Below are 20,089 nucleotides of genomic sequence, written 5' to 3'. Positions count from 1 at the left end.
CAGCACCGGTATCCATGATTGCAATGAAAATGCAACTTGTGCAAATATGGCTGGAACCTTCAACTGCACATGCAAGACAGGCTTTACTGGTGATGGACTTTCATGTTCAGGTACAATAGCAGTAGTGTTCCTTTTATTCGTATTGGAAATATCACTAGTTCGTTTAGAGCTGAGCCATTATTTTTTGTCAGAAACAAAAGGGATGGACTGTAGTAGGACAATTCAAAGCATTTAAATTAAAGCATAGTGTACTGTGACAAGTTTTCCAGAGACCGATACAACACGGGCTTGTCGTAGACCACTCTTGTCGCCGCGTCTGATTTAAGCTTTGTTAACCCCTCCCACAAGCTAGTGTGAGGTATGGGTGTATCCATGAGATGAGGTCACAACTTGCTTTTTAATGCAAGAATAAATGTTCTTCAAAAAAGGAATGCAAACCAGTTTCTTAGGTCAATCAAGATTTATAATATAAGCTCAATAATGCACGCATTGGTTTCTCACCTTATGATCTATTAGAGGACAAACGCAAAGCTGACGTCATCATCAAAACTTTAATTCTTTATTTTATAAAACAAATATTTAACAAATCGAAAGTGGTTTAGCGTTGTCTGTACTCTTATCAACAATGATATTCGTCATCACGGTGGTCAAAATGTTGTGGACTCAAGAGGCGCAGCCAACGCCGAACCACTTTCGATTTGTTTTTTACCACAATATTCAATGCCAAAGAAAGTGTTTATTTCTGAGGGAAACCAAACTCATGACACAAAGAAAGAGCAAGCGTTGTCTATAACTTTCTCGCAATACGATTGGTTTATTTCCCAAAATGAGGGTTCCTGATTGGCTATTACATTGCGTGACAAATTGACACGAGCATGACGCGAGCAGTGTTGTCTAGACTCTTATCGACAACGGCCAATTAGCCAATCAGATTGCGAGATTACAAGCAATTGTGGTAAAAATTATATTTTTCGCCGTGCTTATGTTTAGTGATGGATCACAGATGGCGTCAAAATGTGGTAAGAACATCAGTGACACACCCGGCTGCACTTTTTTGTTCTTGACACGTTTTGACGTCGTCTGTGATCTATTCCTGAACAGACGCACGGCAACATAGATTCTATTTGTTAAATAGACCTATGCCTCTCATGCGCTCGGCCGCTGGACAATCAACTGCCAACGGCGCATTTTGCTAATGGTAAGTTCCCACTGAGTCCCTGGTAGTTGCAGTCCTCTCTGTGGGCAAACGGACAAAATCGTAATTTCGATATAAAGTGCAAAACTAGCTGTTAGCGCCCACCGTAAAAGGACTTGAACTACTCAGGAATCACTAGGAATCAACCATTAGGAAAATGACAATTCGGGGAACTTAATGCAACTTGTTCGGCCTGTTTGGAGCGAAATCACAAGGAGTTAAAGTGCTACTATGTTCAAAAAATCACTTCCCTTTTTTTCAAATTTTTAAAGTGTGTTTGCTTAACACCTGACTGGGAAAAATTTGAGCTTTGAATTTTTATCCAAAGGCTGTTTACTTTGAGTGAAAGGTCCGCCATTACACACGTTCAAAACTGACTGATTGGACCTCTGAGGGTTGGATCTAGGGAAAAGTGACGTCATTTACTCACTAGCTTAAATGCAGCTTCTTGTTTATGCAAACCGCGAGTTTTAAAGTCTGAAAGCCCAAAACTCCCATGCTGCATATTAATTCTGCGGCGTACACACGAATTGCATTCTTAAACTAGTGAGCCTTTGACGTCATTTTCTCCTCGATCCAGCTCTCTCCAGAACTTAAGTTAGTAATGGCGGACCATTAGAGTAAGAAAATTATAGTTTAAAAAACAGGTGTCTTTTTAAAATCAAGGCTTAAAACTTTGGTTGGTCAGTGTTTAGTTAACATATTTTTGAAATCCTAAGAAAAATTAAGAATTGGTTTTTGGTCTCAGGGGCACTATTTGAGCCAGTGAGAATTTGACGTCATTTTCTGCTCGATCCAGCTCTCTCGAGATTTTAAAGTTAGTAATGGTGGACCATTAAGTAAGAAAATTCCAGTTAAAATTAACAGGTGTCTTTTGAAATCAAGGCTCTAAACTTGGGTCAATTAGTGGTAAGTTAACATAACTCCAAAGAAAAAATAAAATTGATTTTTTGGCCATGGTAGCAATTTAACGCAAAATATATGTCAACGGCAAATCCTAATCTTTCAGGTCAGGACTGCTTTAACGCGAAAAACTCATACATTTTAAAGCAAGCCAACAATGTTCATCGTACGTGACACTGACGCCATTTACTGGTCAGTAAATGAAACGAAAAAAATCACATCTGGAGCTCTTCCCGAAACGAATGAAACACTTTCGAAATCGTGCTAAAGCTAAAAATGAAAACTTTTTAAAAAAGTTTATTTCTAAGAGCAAACTTGACTTGGGAAAAACTGAAACTTTTTCATGTTATCCTGGCTTTTTAATATTGTATGGGTAACGCCCTAGCGACACAGCCATATTCTTTTATTCATCAAGGTTGCACCAGCAAATTGATTCACTTACAAAAATTATCAAGACCTGCACTGATGCCATTAACAGATTAATAGGTAACACGTGGATAAAGCCTGAGTATCTTCCTGAAATCGTACCTATAGTGAAAAGTAACCTTTTTTTTTTGAAAACAAAAAAGTTTCTTCGCGCAAATTGAAGATGGGGAATATCATCCTGTTTATTTAATATTGTGCGGAGGTTTAAAATAATGAGACATTTCTTTTATTTATCAATTGAAGATTGTACTGGCAAATTGAATTACTTCACAAAATACCAAGACCTGCCAACACAGTCAGCCGAGGATGTTGAAGTGTTCACTATTGATGGAAGTTTGTTTATGGCCTTCGCTCAGTATCGTGAGGGTACCCCCGGTAAATATAATTACAAGGTGGATTCTTACATCTACAAACTAAACGAGTCGGCTGGAAATTTTACGCTTCACCAGACCATAAACACCACTGGAGCACTCGATATCGAATACTTTATGATCGCTGATAAACATTACATTGCTATCGCCAATCATTGGGATGGAAGTATTTACAATCTAAATTCTTCCGTTTTCCAGTGGAAAGGACACAGTTTCGAGCTTTGGCAGAACATTTCAACATCCGGAGCAACCAGTTTTAACTTCTTTAAGATACATTCGGAACTGTTCCTTGCAGTCACGAATTCTTACAATGGAAGTTCTTACCGTATAAACTCCCCCATCTACAAGTGGAAGGACAATAAGTTTGAGGAGTTACAGGAAATAAGAACACACGACGCGTGGGCAAGTACAGTGTTAACCATAGACAACGAAACATTTATTGTTTTTGCAAACTTTTACAATTCGGATCCTTCCCATTCTTCAGACGTGATGAAATGGTCGGGGAAGAAATTTATTGACCCGAAATTCCCTCAGATCTTTGGCCACAGAGTCTGGGATCTCAAGTCCTTCACAATCGACGATACCGTATTCCTTGCATTTGCGATAAAGTTTGATGGGATTGTGATTTACAAGTGGGACGGTGCAAAGTTTGTTAATGTGAATCAAACTCTTTCAAAACGACGTTCCGTTTCGACCTTACATACGTTTACGATGTGTGGTCAAACGTTCCTGTGCGCGGCCGAATATTATCATGACGTGTTAGTTTTGTATGTGCACTCGGAATCTGAGTTTATGTCGAGGTATCAAGAGCTTCCACACCACGACAGACCAAGACGTGTCAGGTCATTCGAGTATAAAGGTCACACTTACCTAGCAGTAGCAAACGAAAACGGTTCCAGCGCCGTGTTTAAGTCAGGTCTAAAGTGGTTCTAAGATAACTAAATGTAAAATGGCCTTGGAGTGGAACTTGTCAAAGATTTATCAAATAGGACGACTAAACTTCATATGAACTGATAATAGACCAATTTCGATATATTAAAATTCAGTCCAAAACAAAAGGCATCGTCTCGAGGCTCTGGGGAATAAACTCATACAAATCCTTAAATTTATTCCCCAGAGCCTCGAGATGATGCCTTTTGTTTCGGACTGAATTTTAATATATCGAAATTGGTCTATTTGAAGCTGCTTTTTGTGGCCTCAACACTTGGCTTTTAATTCCAAACGCGGACTCTCACAAATAATTTCATTTGAAGGATTTCTTAATCTAGATCAGGTAAATTGGCTTATTTTAAGTTGTTACCTTTGTAGTTTTTTCTTCGTTGAACAATTTTTTCTGAGAAATGGTATCATAACCAACTTATAAGTTCTTTCAAGTGGTCAGTCTGCGTTCAGGGTAGGTTTGGTTGGTCCCCCCTGAAATATTAACTTTGCTCGTTTGTGTGTGAAGAAAGTCAAGGCTTTTTTTAAGTGGAGATCTTTTTACGTGCAATAATGATAATTTTATCGGGTTTTTTTGGTTATTTTGACCTATCGCAATGGCTGAGATGGAAATATTCTTAAACTTGATTTCTATTTATGAACAATCGCTTTGACGTGAGGGTGGGAAGTAACAATTAATCACCGTTCACATGCATGGTTCACTTTAATTGAACCCGTCATCGGGTGGAGTAATTTAAACAAGCATGAAGAATCACACACTACGTATCAACTCTCATGATAGGTTTTAATATTACGATTAATGATGTTAACGAGTAAAATCCAAGGTTATGTCCTTGGGTATGTCTGGGTAGTGTTGTTTATGTAAATGTGCGTAAAAGAGCGAAGAGATCACGACTACTAGAGTAACACAATTTGAGAAGAATGATCAGTTCCATTTCGTAACTTTTCCATAACTTCTCTTTGCTCTTCCAAAAGAGGAACTGCATACAAAATGCATTTGCAATTGATCAAAATGAACGCAATGGCGTTCTGATTTATGTCAAAAGAATGTGTTAGATGCTTTACACAGAAAAATACAGCACACATGTTTTATCTTTTGACAGAATGTTAGTTTGATAGTTCTTATATAGCCATTTCTTTCAAATCCAGTAGCCCAATTTCGATATATTAAAATTCAGTTTTAGACAAAAGGCATCACGAAACTCATACAAATCCTTCTTTTTGTTCCCCAGAACCGCAAAATCTCGCTTATTGTTTTAAGTTGAATTTTCAGTCAATCTATCGAAATTACAACCGGACGCCCACGATCATGGGTTCCTGATCACAATTTAAGTACTGCATGAACAACTGTAAAATTTTAAATATGACCAAAGAATCTACAGTCGATCCGAACAGTTCCAGTTGGGAGCAAACCAATCTGTTGATCTCTGTTGTGTGTGTGACAAACACAGGCGTGCCGTTCAACAAGGGAGTACCCCAGCTAATATTCTGGGCGGGACTTCAACCTGCGATTTCAAGATTTCAATTCAGACACATCAGCCAGTCATAAACGAGGCCTCCGGCATAAGCTCATGGCTAAGAACACGTTTCGATAAAGTGTGTAATTGCTCAGATTCTAGAGTTTGCAAAATACTCCGGTGATCTTCAATAATTACAGGGGTAGCTCACTTGGTGTGAGGTAATAGACAAATCGAACTCCACTGCTAGGAGATATGTACACCAGATTTAATCAAAGTTCAAAATCTCAGTTACCTTGAGTTACAAAGTAACGACAATTTGTAGAATCGACGATAATTTTACGATGTAACAGCAGTAGTAGTACAAGTAGATTTGTAGCGATCAGTAGTGAAAGTAGCAGAACAGTAGTAGCGGTGGTAGTAATGGTGATGGGTTCGAATTCGGTCGACGACTCACGCCAAAAGATAGCTTGATAGGATATCCATTGATAGATTATAGCAACTAGTAGATTCTACGATCGCTCAACAATAATAGCTGAATATACCTTAAGAGTGCTCCGGGTTCGGGCCCTGGCCGGGGACATTGTGTTGTGTTCTTGGGCAAGACACTTTACTCCCCCAGTGCCTCTCTTCACCCAGATGTATAAATGGGTACCGGCGTAATGCTGGGGGTAACCCTGCGATGGACTAGCATCCCGTCCAGGGGGGAGTTAAAAACACTCCTAGTCACTTAATGCTACGGAAACCGGGTATAAGCACCGGCTTTTTGGGTCATTGGCTCGGAAAGCGCTTACCTATACCTTAAGAGTGCGCAATTTTATAATAATGCGTAAGTGAATAAAACTAAGGAGTTGACTAAAAACGTGCACTCTACAGTTTTCTTAACTCCCTCGCGGAACATGTAAAAGCTATCGATAAGCATGAAACCGCAAATTCCTAAGGAAATTGTAATATCGAAGCACATTTACCCTTTAAGATACTATTTATAATCACTAGAAAATTCGTGAGAAAAACAAAACAGGAAAAGTAGGCGTTTCAAAACTAACATGTAGATATGTACTAATTGCTCGTCGTAATCATAAGATAGCACGCGTAAAAGTAGTAACATTGCAAAATAGTCAATAATAATTATGTATGGGGAACTACAACAGGTTGCAAAATTAGTGAGATACTCCCGTTAAAAAACCACCCCTCCCCCTACCTCTCCCCTTTTCAAGGTTAACTGTTCAAGTTTTCAGCATTTTTTTGTGCTGCTAACAAAAATTGATAAGGGGGGAGGGGACTGCATTGTGTGAGGAAAATTGGGTAAGTCAATAACGACCCAAGAAGGTGAAGTGCGTCTGTTCATTTTGAAACCTGTTGTTGCATAGGATCCTCAGTTGTGCACCACTTATTAATAATATTGTATGATATCGAAAATTGTATACTGACCATTTTAATTAAGGACGGTGCCTACCATTGTTATTGTGCATACGTTCTGCGAATCTTGAGATACCCGGGTTTCCTATCGGTGATGCTCACTAATACAGGGATATTTTTGCGCGGTTTAAAACTATCCGGAGAAAGTAAATCTTAGTAAGTACTCTTGGTATCCAAAAAGAAAATTGGGGGGGGGGGGTAACCATGCATTTTATGGAGATAATTAAGCTTCAGTTTGAGAAGTTATTTCATGAATTATCTTTGAAAAATGCGTGGTAACCCCCAATTTTCTTTTTGGATTTCAATAACACTTCTTAAGATCTACATTTCCTATATAATCATAAACGTGGGCAAAAATATCTTTGAATTAGTAGGCACCGTCCTTAAACATACTTATTACGAAAACACGACAAAAGTGTTATTAAAAATTAGGTATGGCGTTTTTGTTAACTGCTATGAGTCCTTCTTTGTTTCTAGTGAGAATTAAACAAGTAAATAAAACGAGTTATAAAGTATCTTTTGTTGTTGTTTTTCTTTTACCTGTGAATGTGTAGTAACCTTGATTTCATGCAATACTTCCTCCGTCGACAACTGCAGAGTTTTTTTCCTCCATAGTCCTCTTTATGTATGTATATCTTCCGTTCGAGCGTTTTGTTTTACTTGACTGTCAGAGTGACTTGCATAATTTTCCACTGCAGAGACCATAAAGTGCCTGGTTCTAGTGAGAGATTGATTGTGTCGCCCTTCGAGCAAATAAAAATGACGGCGGTAAAGCTGGGCAGGTACAAAACACAGGTCACAGGTCTCGGGTCACAGGTCATTGTTTTACCAATGCAGAAACAACGCGAACCGTTTACAAATGTTAACATTTGCCCCAAAAACTTTTGTTTAGGACTAATTAGTCCTAAGGTTAGCTTTAATGGTTGCTTAGGATACGTTGTCTTTGCAAAATAATGACTTGCGACCTGGACCTGTGACCTGTGTTTTGTACCTGCCAAGTAACGCTTTCTTGGGGATAATTCTTACGTGACGTCAAGGCGCTGTTGGTGTTCTAGACTTCTCCACGAACTGAGTCGTAGAGGGCTTTCCATTCGACCAAATACTTTGAAAAAACCGGGTAAGGAATCAGTTGGTATAGAAATATCCCGGAAACAAATTTCGAGACTTAAAGTATATCTCGTGAAGTGGTCCTAAAGGTTCCGGAATTCTGGAACAACTCCAGCGAGCGGCCAACCGGAAAATGCTGTCCCATTCGCCAGATGAAATTACCGAAATTTTAACTGAAAAGCGCTTCGAGTCTTTTGGAAACGTTTTCTCGTGTTTCGAGATTTTCGAAAATTTAAGGTAGCTCCGAATCGCCTCGCTATTTCTCTGATTTCACGCGATTTCAGTGGTGTCTTTGGTTGCTTTGTTTCTACTATTTGTGACAATATCAATCAGTATCTTTCCATATTTCGAATATGCTTTTATTTTCTCACAATGAGGCTGGGCTACCTGCAACGAGTTTAACTTCCCAAAAGCAGGTCAATTTTTAAAATTTGTCGATAATTCATAACACGAACCGAGGTTATTGATACCGTTTAAGTAATTTAATATAAAATAATTATAATTATACACTTCCAATTAGTATAATATTCAGCTTTTTAGCTAGTGACGTAAAACCCCGCTTTGTATACTTTTTACTTTCCTTTCACTTCACTTACTTCCTAGTCTGCTACACAGCCGTTTTTAGTGTCGTCACGCAACGCTCCTCCCCACTAACTCCTCATTAGCGGGGAGGAGCGTTGCGTGACGACACTGAAAACGGCTGTGTAGCAGACTATTTCCTTTCTTGTTTTTGGTCAGAACAGAGATCGACGTCAGTACCAGAAAAAAAAATCTAACTTCTTCAAATTCACTGTGTTTGTGGCCTACCTTCCAAGAGACAGTAAAGTGTTTTCATTCCTCAGTGTTATCGACAGCCTTTTCTGTTAAGTCAGACAGAAATCAGAAAGCTGATGTCTCATATAAATTAAGCCTGGTTTACACTGCGACATAAGCATAAGCATAACTAAGTTCATACTTGTTGCATAAGCATAAAAGAAGTGACATGCGCAAGCGCAGTTAGCTCCAGAAAAAAAAATTACAGGAGAAATGGGACGAGCCACGTTCCAAAATGGCGGACGGTCTTGTGACTTGTGCTTATGTTAATGTTGCACCGCTTTGCACAATTATTAATGTGACATAGAAGCATAAGCATAAGCAAAAAAAATTGGAAACGATTCCTTTTTCTTATGCTTATGTTACTCCCGGTTTACACAGCTGATGCTTATGCTTATGTTTATGCTTATGTCACATTGTGAACCAGGCTTTCGTAATACGTACACATTAACCTGGTTTTCAAGTGACGTCATCACCGCAATGTCGGTGGACGAAAAACAAAAGATCTCTTATTAGCTCCTTTTTTTCTTCCACCAGCAATTGCACATTGCAGCATTGTTATCTGTCTCTCTAGAGATTGGTTGCAAACCATCAATACACGGTCACTTTCGTCTTCTCAAAGATGCGTCCTTTTATGAACACGACATGTGACAATAGTGGCCGGGTATTCTAGAATGAAAGAGATTTTCTGATGTGTTCCTTAGCCTGGTATTTCTTTTGTCCTTCTATGACCACATAGAAAGAAAAGAATACGCATACTAGCAAAATCACCTTGACGCGATATGAACACAGTAAGTAGACGCGACACGAACTTAGCAGTCGTTTCGCACAACTTTCAGAGATATTATAAAATTTCAGGAGGTCAAACCAAGAGTTTTACACTCGTTGTTTTAAACATAAACGTTCAATTCCGCGGAAACTAGACTCGCCTTTGCTGGTCATAATCTACACGGGCAACAAAGTTCTCTTTACTTACGCTCACTATTTGGGCGCTTTAGCACGATGATGGTAGTGGCGAAGAAAACTGACGTCACTTTGAAATTAAACATCTGCGCCTTCGTGGCAGTCCATCTTGGTCGCACTTTACAATGTTGGTAGCAACGCTGTTCAAGAAAATGTTGACGTTGTCGCCAAATGGTTACATTTAGCAATTTCAAATAACTTGTTGTTTTGCGCAAGACGAGACATGATGTGAAAAGTCTGCCGCACGTGTGCACGTGCGCACGTGGAGAACGATTTTTTTAAAAAAAATTATTTACCAATAAATCCTTGGGCGTGCCTTTTCAGTCGACGTTGCTGAGGCTTTCTATCACTGGGTACTGAAACAATTTAATATTCTTTAATTGGGAATCTTGGCGTCTGGAGCAGGCTTGTGTCAGAACGTGTAGCATGCATGTTTGATGACGTTTGTTCAGCATTTTTTGTGGGAAGAATGCTTTGATTTCGATCAAACATTTTGTCCAACATACAACACATGTGTAAGCGTGTAGCCACCCTTTCAACAATAAATACCCAAATAAATTTTCAGAAAAATTCCTATCTGAAGTTAACTTCAAGGACAGAGAGAGGTCACTTGAAAACAAAGACAACAGCACACAAAAGAAAATATTGTTTTTTGTTACACAATACCACCCGGCTTTACCTTACCTTAAGAACATATTTATGGGGAAATGGCACCTTATTCAAAACCAACCGCACCTTAGAGAAGTATTTAAGGAGCCACCCATACTATCATATCACAAAGGAAAGTCGTTAAGAGATACCTTAGTCAGAGTTAACTTTAAAAGGCATAGATTTTAGAATAGCTTGCGAATGGCAGGAGTCGCGCTGGCCCGTCAACACTTTTTCAACAATGGTAAGTAATGCCCGTTGAAGACCTATTAAAATCTCCATTCAATTCCACGCACAAACAGTCCTAAATTACCCCAAGCACAATTGAATATCTCCCTTCCCTCGGCAGCATTTCTACCATTTAGGTGAACTAGTAAATCTCCCTTCAATAGCCCATTTCAGAGTTGCTGTTTGTCTTGGTTTCAAAGCGAGTCCTTGTGCACAACCATTCAAATGCAAATGAGAGATGTATTTTCATGGAAATAAAACTTATTATCACTTAAATGGTTTCGCAGCAAGACTCATTTTGAACCAGAGGCAAACAGCAACTTGAAAATGGCCTATTCCACACACGAAACATCGTTAAAGTGCCTATGAAGTAAAAAATATCTTTTGTTTCCTTTAGAAACCTTTCAGAATGATGAAGAATGGTGGTTTCTCTGTTCCAGAGAAATTCAAGTTTTGTTCAAAAATTGATGATGTCACAAACTATACACATGACTGTAATAAATCACAAAATTGAGAATATCTCCGAAAATATTGCATGGGTGTTTTTTAAACTTGGCAGCAGTAATCTACGTCAAGCAAGGCACAAAATGATATTCTCTAATTTTGCTGCTGTGTCTATTTAATGCAGGATTGAAATTTGTCATTTATTGTCGTAATGAGACATGTTCCGTCTATAAAATAAGCAAAAGATTTTACTTCATAGGCACTTTACATTACTGCAAGCATACTTGAACATCTCCCTTCCCCTTGGCAGCATTTCTACTATTTAGGTAAACTACAATCCTGGACAAAAATGTTGGGAAGGTAGCTTCACTTTAGAGATAATCCCCCTCCCCCTTATCAATGTTGGATTTTCCACAACAGAAGTGGTGACTTTTCCTCCAACATTGAATATGGGGAAATGGGAGGGAGGGCGTCACAAGAGCTTGGTATTTCTAAAATAGTACAGCCAATAGTTAGACTACGGTAATCGAATTGACCACGATTGTAGTAAGATGGCCACGACCGAGGCGCTTGTGGCGCGGACGACTAAGGGGCCGATACCAAAATAAACCTCGGAAGTGGCTGTAATAAACCTACCCTTTAGGATTTGCTCTCAGCATTTCACTCGTAGGATTCCGATGTGAAGTAAAGTGTAATTCAAAGTTGCCGTTTTTTGACAGTGAGCATGGGCAGTCCAAGTTCGCGTCACTAGAGAGCGTGTAATAATTGATTACTAGTGGAAGGTGACCTTTGAGTAAAAGCGGTGTTGCGTTACAGGCAGCCGTTGAGAATTTAAACGCGTTGTAAGACTTTGTATGGGAAATAAAATACCCAAGATTATGAAGCCTAAAAAACGCTCAATTTAACGTTTATTCAATAAAATGAATAAAAATGACTTACCTCTGGTGTATTTTTGTGCCTTTTGGAGCTTATTTTACCGTTTCGGGAATTCGTGTTTTATTCCGACCGTTGTCAGCTCAGAGGCGGTTTGCGACTCGAAAATCCATCCCTGCCGCGATTTTTTCACGCAAAGCTAAAGCCACATCATTTGCGAGCCTCGGTGAATGTTTCATAGTCAAAAATCCCCACGCACTTGGCTGGAAATGAGCATTTTCTGCTTCCGATTACACGATAGCTGATGAAGTTAACGGCTGGTGATACTGTATCACGACACGGAGCTTGGATCCGAGGTTAAATCAACTCCACCCGACGAGGTACAGTCATTTCATGTACAACACTTACCCCATCCCCACAGCGGCTTCTCGAAGAGCTCCATGGTTACGAGAAGCCGCTGTGGGGATGGCAACACCGCTTTTACTCAAAGGTCATCTTCCACTAGTAATCAATTATTACACGCTCTCTAGTGACGCGAACTTGGGCTGCCTATGCAGCGAGTCAATTTCGTCGTTCATTTCCTGTTGGCGTTCTTCACTTGATAAAAACAGGCAACTTCGAAAGATTACAACGTGCTTTCCCTTGAATTCTTCTGCCATCTTAAAAGTTTCTATCGAAAAAATAAAGTTTAAAACAGAATATTTTGGAGAGAAAAAATTGTCACTCTCTATCGAGAGAGAAAAAGACATGGAAAACTATCATTTGTGCATACGTTGGTGGAATGGCACTAGGGGTGTCATCGGCTTAAGTCTTACACGAAGTACTACCCTAACTGCTGCCGTTAACAACATGGCGGGCATAAAACAGTGTTGGAGTTATGATGATTTTGATCTTGATGACGATGTTTTCGTTTCTCTTGAAGAAGCCATAAGAAAAAAAGAAGAAAGCTACTTCGGTAACCCGAAGCATTACATGCTATTTTCTGGTGCTGCAATGGGAAGTGATACCTATTGGCAAAAATTAGGCGCCAAATACGGGGTTCGCGTGAAGGCATTTTCCTTCAAGACTCATGGCAGGAATGCTTGTGGTAGAGTTGTTCTGTCCGATGAACAATTACAACAGGCTGATGACTTCTTACACATGGCAAACAAAACTTTGAAACGACGTTTTCCGACCGGGAAACCCTACGTAAATAATTTACTTCGAAGGAACTGGCACCAAGTCAAGGATACCAGTGCAGTGTTTGCAATTGGAAAAATTAGCGTCCACGGGAATATAGTTGAGGGCGGCACTGGGTGGGCTGTGCAGATGGCTGTGGACGCCAGGAAACCCGTTTACGTGTTTGACATTGTCAGCAGTGGGTGGAAAATATATGACTATGGCAAGAAGAAGTTTTCAATTTTTAAGACTGTTCCGAGACTGTCCTTAAATTTTACTGGAATCAGCACAAGAGGATTGCCTGAGAATGGGAAACCTGCTATTGAAAAAGTATTCCAAGAAACGTTTGGGAAATCGCCAAGATAGGAGTTACAAATTATATAGTGTTACCTACTTGTAATAATGTATTTTATCCCTCACTTATAATTACACTGATATGAGTGTGCCAATAAACAAGTTTATTTTGCTGGTCAAATCACAGGTCATTGTTTTTCCAGTTTGTAACCAACCCTTATGCGTTTGTAGTTCTAACATGAGGACTAAAAGCTATATTGAGATAAAAGTTTAGGCCAAAGATTAGCATTAGGAAAGTGTTAGCCTAGGGTTCTTTTAGTATTGGCGAAACAATACTTGTGATTGGACATGTGAAATACACTTACTTTTGATTCTAGAAGACAGTTATAGGGTAGTGTCTACTTAGATCCCCAAGTGCTCTCCTTCCACTTCACCCACTTGGTCTGAATAACATTGCTTCTTGCAAATCCAGCATAACTAATGCCCTGAAACTTCTCTTTCACAATACTCTTATCATTCTGTAAATGAAAATGTGATTGAGGGGAAAACTTGGAATGCCACTCCATGGAGTACCCTAAAAATAGTTTAATGTCCTTTAACTGTACATACCTTGAATGAATTCAAACTTCCACTGGTGCTGGTCTTGTAGTGGACAGCCGCCATTTTGTAAAAAGATAATCATTCTGCTTGCCACTTCCCAGAAAAGTAAATGTGCTTTGTCAAACATCAGACATGAAAGGAGAGAGGCAGGTTTTATAATGACTGAAATTTTTGCTTCACGAATTGGGCAACCTTTTTTCGGAAGTTCAACTTTGAAAAATGATATTTTTTTTTTTACTCCTTAACAAGTTTTAGGGATTCTCCATTTGGTTACTCCTTAGTGTGGTACTCCGTGCCTTATCCTCAACATGAAGATGTTCCCCTTTATCTATTTCTAACTTCTGGTAGAATGCTTCCACTTAAAAAATCTGCTTCGAATATCACAAACCCTTAATTGTGTTTTGTTGATATTTTGTCATTTGTATGTATACTTATGATTTTTATGCTTTAAAACAAGTTTCTGACCACTTTCAATAAATTCATATTCTTTTATGTGTAAAAACTATCCATTTAGAACCTGAGGATGGCTCTAGTTTACTTCATTTTTTACTGCTGATCAACACAACCTATATTGATTTGATAAACTGGAATTAACAAATAGTAAATTAAAGTGGTTGTCTTCCCGTTTTGTTTTACAGACTGGAGGAGGAAAAGGATAAAAGAAAAAGATAAATCAGTCATAAATTTGGACCAGCAATTATCCAAAATTGAAACACTAAAGATACAATTGAAAGTGCTTTTTATGATGAAGATTACAATGAAATTGATCAATAAATTGGAACATATATATAAGGGGTAATGTACAACATGTCGGGTGATGAGGTGATATTCATTCCTCAAGAATCATTAGTTCAGACCAGAATCATCTGAGGAGCTTCCTGAATCAAATTTGTGGAGTAGGGCTGGTGCAGTGGTTGGTCGCTCACTTCCCACCATTGTGGCCCAGGTTCAATTTCTAAACTCGGTGTTGTGTGGGTTGAGTTTGTAGGTTCTCTACCCTACTGCAAGGGGTTTTTCTTCAGGTACTCTGGTTTTCCCCTCTCCTCAAAAACCAATGTTTGATTAATTTAATTTGCATTGATTTGAGTTGATTTACAGGGTACTCAATTAATGTGCCCTGTGCAGTGCTAGAAGACCAAACACTTCAGAGGAGCAAGATGCCAGGATTAAAAAGGAGGTGGTGGTCGAAGACAAAACTAAAAAACGAAGAAAACTAAAACACCATTACCCCTTTGACGTCCAAATCGGCCTAAACTGGCCAGACTTAGTATTTTACTCTGTCTAACGCCAGACGAATTTTACTCGTCAATGGGAAACCTCTGGGAGTCAATGGGTTAATCACCTCATTAACCCTTTGATGTCCAAACCGGCCTAAACTGGCCAGACTTAGTATTTTACTCTGTCTAACGCCAGACAATTTTAATCTGCAATGGGGAACCCCTGGGAGTCAATTGGTAAAGCTCCTGTCCTCTTAAGTTGATTAACAAAAGGAAGAGAAAAAAAGAAACTGATCAAGATTATTGGAGAAACTTATCAGTCACATGCGCCCCTCAACAACTTTTATTTTCATTTTTCTACACTAAATTTGGGTGGACTTCAATCAAATGTTTCCCTGATGAATTGGACTTCTGCCAGGTGAACAGGACTAATGTTATGGAAACAATTGATTGACATCGACCCAAATTAAGTTTCAAAAAAAGCAAAAAAGTTGAGGGGCGTGTGTGACTGATAACTGCTGTAAACTACAAACACCTTCCTTTTGTTTCTCTCCTTTGATTACAAAAAGGGTACAAATAATTAAACCAAAGGATAACAAGATTGTAAAATATTAGAATACTTTTACCAAAAACTACCAACTTCTTTTTCAAGTGAAAGAAAATCTAAATTAATTCGTGAGAGTAAGATCCGCTTGTCCTGAAAAGCTGCTCTTTAAACATGTGTTCAAGACCAGCAAAAAGACAAGGATTGCAAAGATTCAGGACTTAAGATGTTTTCCTTCTGGTGTTAGTAAGGGATTTATGCCACCCAAAATACGTCCGAAAAGGTTCAGGACTTTAGAGAAACGGATCCTTGTCGTCCCAGATACGAAATTTCTAACTTAATGTGGCTTACTACAGTTTTCCACCTCAGGAAAAGGATCAAGATTTTAAATTCTGTGAAATTGAAGCAACAGCATGTCTCTTCTGAAATGTTAGTCTCTGCAATTGATGTAAAATGTACTTTTACCTGACAAATAATTGCGTATCAGGGGAAAATACGAATTATTTAAAAGGCCATGTTACACGAGGCAATTTTTCTTGCAACTCGCAACGCAACGATGGCGAATAAAAAACCTTTCAAGTTGCAGAGGGTATGTTACACGTTGGCAACTTCTTTCGCAACTTGCAACGCGTACAATAACAAAAAAGATGGCGGACGCGCTAAGTCGCTGAAAGATGGGCTCTGATTGGCCCATTCTGACAAAATTGCGTTGCAACATCCAGAGGGGATGTCACTCGCAAGCAACTTGTCTCACAACGTTGCGAAAAGTAGAAGGTCGTTCTACTTTTCTCGAAAGGCAACAATTGCAGTTGCAAAATGGGGTGTTACACGTGAATTTTTTCTCGCAACTTGCAACGCAACGTTTGTTGCGATGCGAGTTGTAAGAAAAATTGCCTAGTGTACCATGGCCTTAACAATTATTCGCCGAAGGCGAAGTGATTATCGGTGAATATTCACCAATAATCACTTCGCCTTCGGCGAATAATTGTTAAATATTCACCGAGACGAAGTAGAGGTGAATATTCACCGATAATCACTGAGCCTGAGGCGAATAATTGTCTTAGTATAAATACACAGGTGATTATTTCAAAAAAGAGAAAAAAAAACATTTCAACGCGAAAATCATCTTCATTTACAGTGGCAAAACGACTACTGGCAGCCATTTTGTCCGTCGAGGTGATTATCGGCTGATAATCCGAGACAGCGAGCCAATGAGAGCGCGCGATTTTGTATAATCACCTGTGTACGTACTCCTGTGTATTTATACTAAAAATCATTATAGTGACCGAGCTCCTGGAGGTGGTCTGGAAGACCGTTAAACTAGCTGTGTGACCGCACCTTAGGATTTCCTGAGAAAGAAAAAATAATCAAGTATAGAAAAAACTAGATGCTTCTGTGAAGCATACACTGGTTTGCCTGTGGTACGTGCTACAGAAAATCAGAAGGCACTGAATTGTGTGGTATTGAAATACAGCATTCCAGTCTCTGAAGAATAACAAATAAAAGAGAAGCGAGAAACATTGGCTTCTGGGCTGACATGTTGATAATTTTCAAGTTCCCTCACAACTTCTTTTTACCACAAGTGTGCCCTCTGAGCATCTGAAAGCTTTGTAATACTAAACTTCACTGAAGTCAAGCCCTGTTTCGCGGGGTTAGTGTTAGGGATGGGAGACCAAAACAATAAACCCCTCATAAAAAACAGAAACATCTGACCGAAAATACTACTAACGCTAACAAATGCGAACTCAGCAAGGTACAGATTCTGTTAGCTTGCTTTATGCAAAACAAATATTGATGAAAAAGCAAATAACTATTGATACACAGTTTTTAGAAAGAGCAGAACGAAGTTTCCGGGACGGTCGATCGAGAATAAAATATTTATGACATGAAAACAACATTAATTTTGAACCGTGAATATAGAATATAAAAAGTTACGATCAGCGACAAACATTTTGGGAGATTTTTGCTACGTTCAAGTAAATTGCAAAATCGAAAGTGACATGGCCGGAATTCAGCGGGCGCCGTGATTAAGTTACTGCGGCATGTTTACTGGCCAAACAATGAAGCATCTGTGTCAAATGATGGCAAGATACCGGGTTTTTGTAAGTTTCTTTTTCTGTCAAGTGTTATAAAGGTTGACAATGAAATGAGCGAAGTCAAAACAAAGATCACAATCGCCCAACTCTTGTTTATGCAAAGTCAAAATTTACTCTCCAAGACGCGTACGACGTTATTTATCACCAGGTAATTCCATCATTTTGGAAATAGCAGCTACTTTATTATTCATCTGCGTCACGAGTTTTCACTGATTTTGGGGCTCATTTTGTTGAAACTCAAGCACGCTTCCAACAGGCCTGTGAACCCTTCCTGCTTATAGAGCAATACTAAAAAAACTTCTCCCATATCACATTTCAACCTTAAGCTCGAAAATTCAATACACAACATGATATTATAATTCACAAAGGCAGAAAATACCACAGAATCCTTTTCCAGCGAAAAATTTATTGAAACAAACAACATATTTGCTCTTAGAGGCGAAAACCTCTTCCTATTTCATTGCGTGCGTGAAGGACAAGAAACTCAAATCGTGTCAAATTACCATGTACTTCAGGTAAATACAGCTCACTTGGATTTCGTCTCGACGGGCGATAGATTGTTGTCGAAGTCCATTACTCGTCGCTTTTGAGATTCCTGCCTAGTTTATCCAACTGACTGTCCATTATTGAGCTCCATAAGGGTATATTTTCTTTAAGAATCCACTAAAACGCCATTCGCGTTACATGACTTTCGACGCCACTGCAGGCTAAGTTAATGATTCTACTGTGTCCACCAGAGAAATCTACGCAGTTCCACTACCCTCTCGATCCTAAGAAAATACGCGCAGAAGGCTCTATGCACAAAGACACCACTTACCAGGGGAGTGACAGGCAAGACTTTTACCGACACGGAAAAAAAAGAAAATTAAACAAATAAAACAAACAAACTAAACGCAGACCTCGACTGGGTTTGTTATAGGCAACCCAGTAATAAAAAAAAGAAAAAAACAAAAAAACAAAAAAAAGAAAACAAACAAAGTAAACGCAGACCTCGACTGGGTTTGCCATAGGCAACCCCGTAATAACCTTTCCTTTCTATAAATTTCTCTGATGATTGACGCGGTCTTTTAGTCGTTGAAATGGGAAGGAAAATTAGTTAAAATACTACGCCAAACTTCACAAAAAAACAGATAATACGTAATACGTTAGATATGGTCAGGTAAGGTGTACTGCATTCTCCATGATTTTTATATTGCTTAGTTGTGAGATGGACAGATACCGTTGGTGGAAAGTATAGAAATATTGAGGCCATTTGCATTACGAACAATTCAAATACAATGATCATTTTTACGGGATGAGGAAAGTCCTTACGCTTCGAGTTCTGTAAGTCGAAATTGTGTGCGGGAAGATGTTCCAAATGGATTACATAGCACATAACGAATTCAGCTTTAGTTCAGTTTAAAGTATTTATGCAAACATTTGGTTTATCAACGGAGTTGATAATGTAAATTGACAGACCGGTTCGAGAAAGGGTATAGAGGTTTTTGCACATCAGCCATGTTGCATGACAGGAACAAGCTTTTAGAATCTCTGTACGGTGGTCAATTTACATTATCAACTCCGTTGATAAACCAAATTTTTGTATACTACTTCCCCACCGACGCAGCACCACAGTTTCTTTAGAAACTACTCCTTCATTTAAAGTATTTATGGTTTGCTCCAAAGATGAAGCGATAGTTGATGCGTTATCTAATCGAAAGATATATCGGAGTACTCAAGGCCCTTTGGTACCAATTGGCTGGTTCTATATCAGGGATCGGAGATGGCTTAAAACGAGGCCTAATAAATGAATACTGGAATTAAATAGTTTAGTTCGCTCATGATACTAAAGGTAAAGTCACAGACCGGTTCGAGAAAGGGTATAGAGGTTTTTGCACATCAGCCATGTTGCATGACAGGAACAATGGATTCTTTTTCCTATGGGAACAAATGTTCTTTCTAATGCAAAAGATTTTCATTGTTCCTGCCATGCAACTTGGCTGCAGTGCAAAACCTCTATATCAAGACAATTTTTGTCAAATTCCAATTTGGGAAATCGTGAGTGCCTTATGGACAGGCAATCTAAATTTAAGTAAGGGGGAGGGATTAGACATGACCTCATGAAAACAATCGGTTTACATGACACGGGCCGCAGTGCAAGGGAATTACATGACCTCATGAAGTCTTATTGATAAGGACACTTTTTAGGGTAAAAAAGTAAATTGCAAGGTTGTCATGACGATTATGAATAGGACAATCGCATGACTTTTGGAGGGCATATAGTTTATTTGTGGCCCGAGTAGCATCATTTGCGCCTGAACGGAGCGAGGGTGCAAATTATGCTATGAGAGACAGAAATAAGCTATATGCCCGACAAAAGTCATTTGATTATCATTATTATCAATACCCAAGGCC

At 39.0% G+C, this 20,089-nt stretch overlaps 2 protein-coding genes across 2 annotated transcripts; both read left to right on the top strand.

Moving 5' to 3' along the window:
- Positions 1–3: 3 nt before the first annotated feature.
- Positions 4–3,898, top strand: LOC138028299 (thrombospondin-type laminin G domain and EAR repeat-containing protein-like). The gene is made up of 2 exons (XM_068875785.1): positions 4–110; positions 2,768–3,898. Exons 1-2 carry the CDS (start codon positions 47–49, stop codon positions 3,826–3,828), a joined length of 1,125 nt encoding a protein of 374 aa, XP_068731886.1. The 5' UTR covers positions 4–46; the 3' UTR covers positions 3,829–3,898.
- Positions 3,899–12,635: 8,737 nt separating this feature from the next.
- On the top strand, positions 12,636–13,443 carry LOC138029407 (uncharacterized). Its single transcript, XM_068877155.1, has one exon. The coding sequence runs from the start codon at positions 12,636–12,638 to the stop codon at positions 13,308–13,310; it is 675 nt and encodes a 224-aa protein (XP_068733256.1). The 3' UTR covers positions 13,311–13,443.
- The last annotated feature ends 6,646 nt before the right edge of the window (positions 13,444–20,089 follow it).

Source organism: Montipora capricornis, chromosome 13, assembly GCF_036669925.1.
Source record: "Montipora capricornis isolate CH-2021 chromosome 13, ASM3666992v2, whole genome shotgun sequence".
Lineage (NCBI taxonomy): Eukaryota > Metazoa > Cnidaria > Anthozoa > Scleractinia > Acroporidae > Montipora > Montipora capricornis.
This window is presented reverse-complemented; position numbering and strand designations above follow the sequence as displayed.

Bases quoted from the DNA above. Each gene is read 5' to 3' on its own strand.
- LOC138029407 (XM_068877155.1), top strand. From the start codon at position 12,636: ATGGCGGGCATAAAACAGTGTTGGAGTTATGATGATTTTGATCTTGAT.
- LOC138028299 (XM_068875785.1), top strand. From the start codon at position 47: ATGGCTGGAACCTTCAACTGCACATGCAAGACAGGCTTTACTGGTGAT. The intron at 111-2,767 runs GTACAATAGCAG...TATCAATTGAAG, and splicing joins TGATGGACTTTCATGTTCAG to ATTGTACTGGCAAATTGAAT.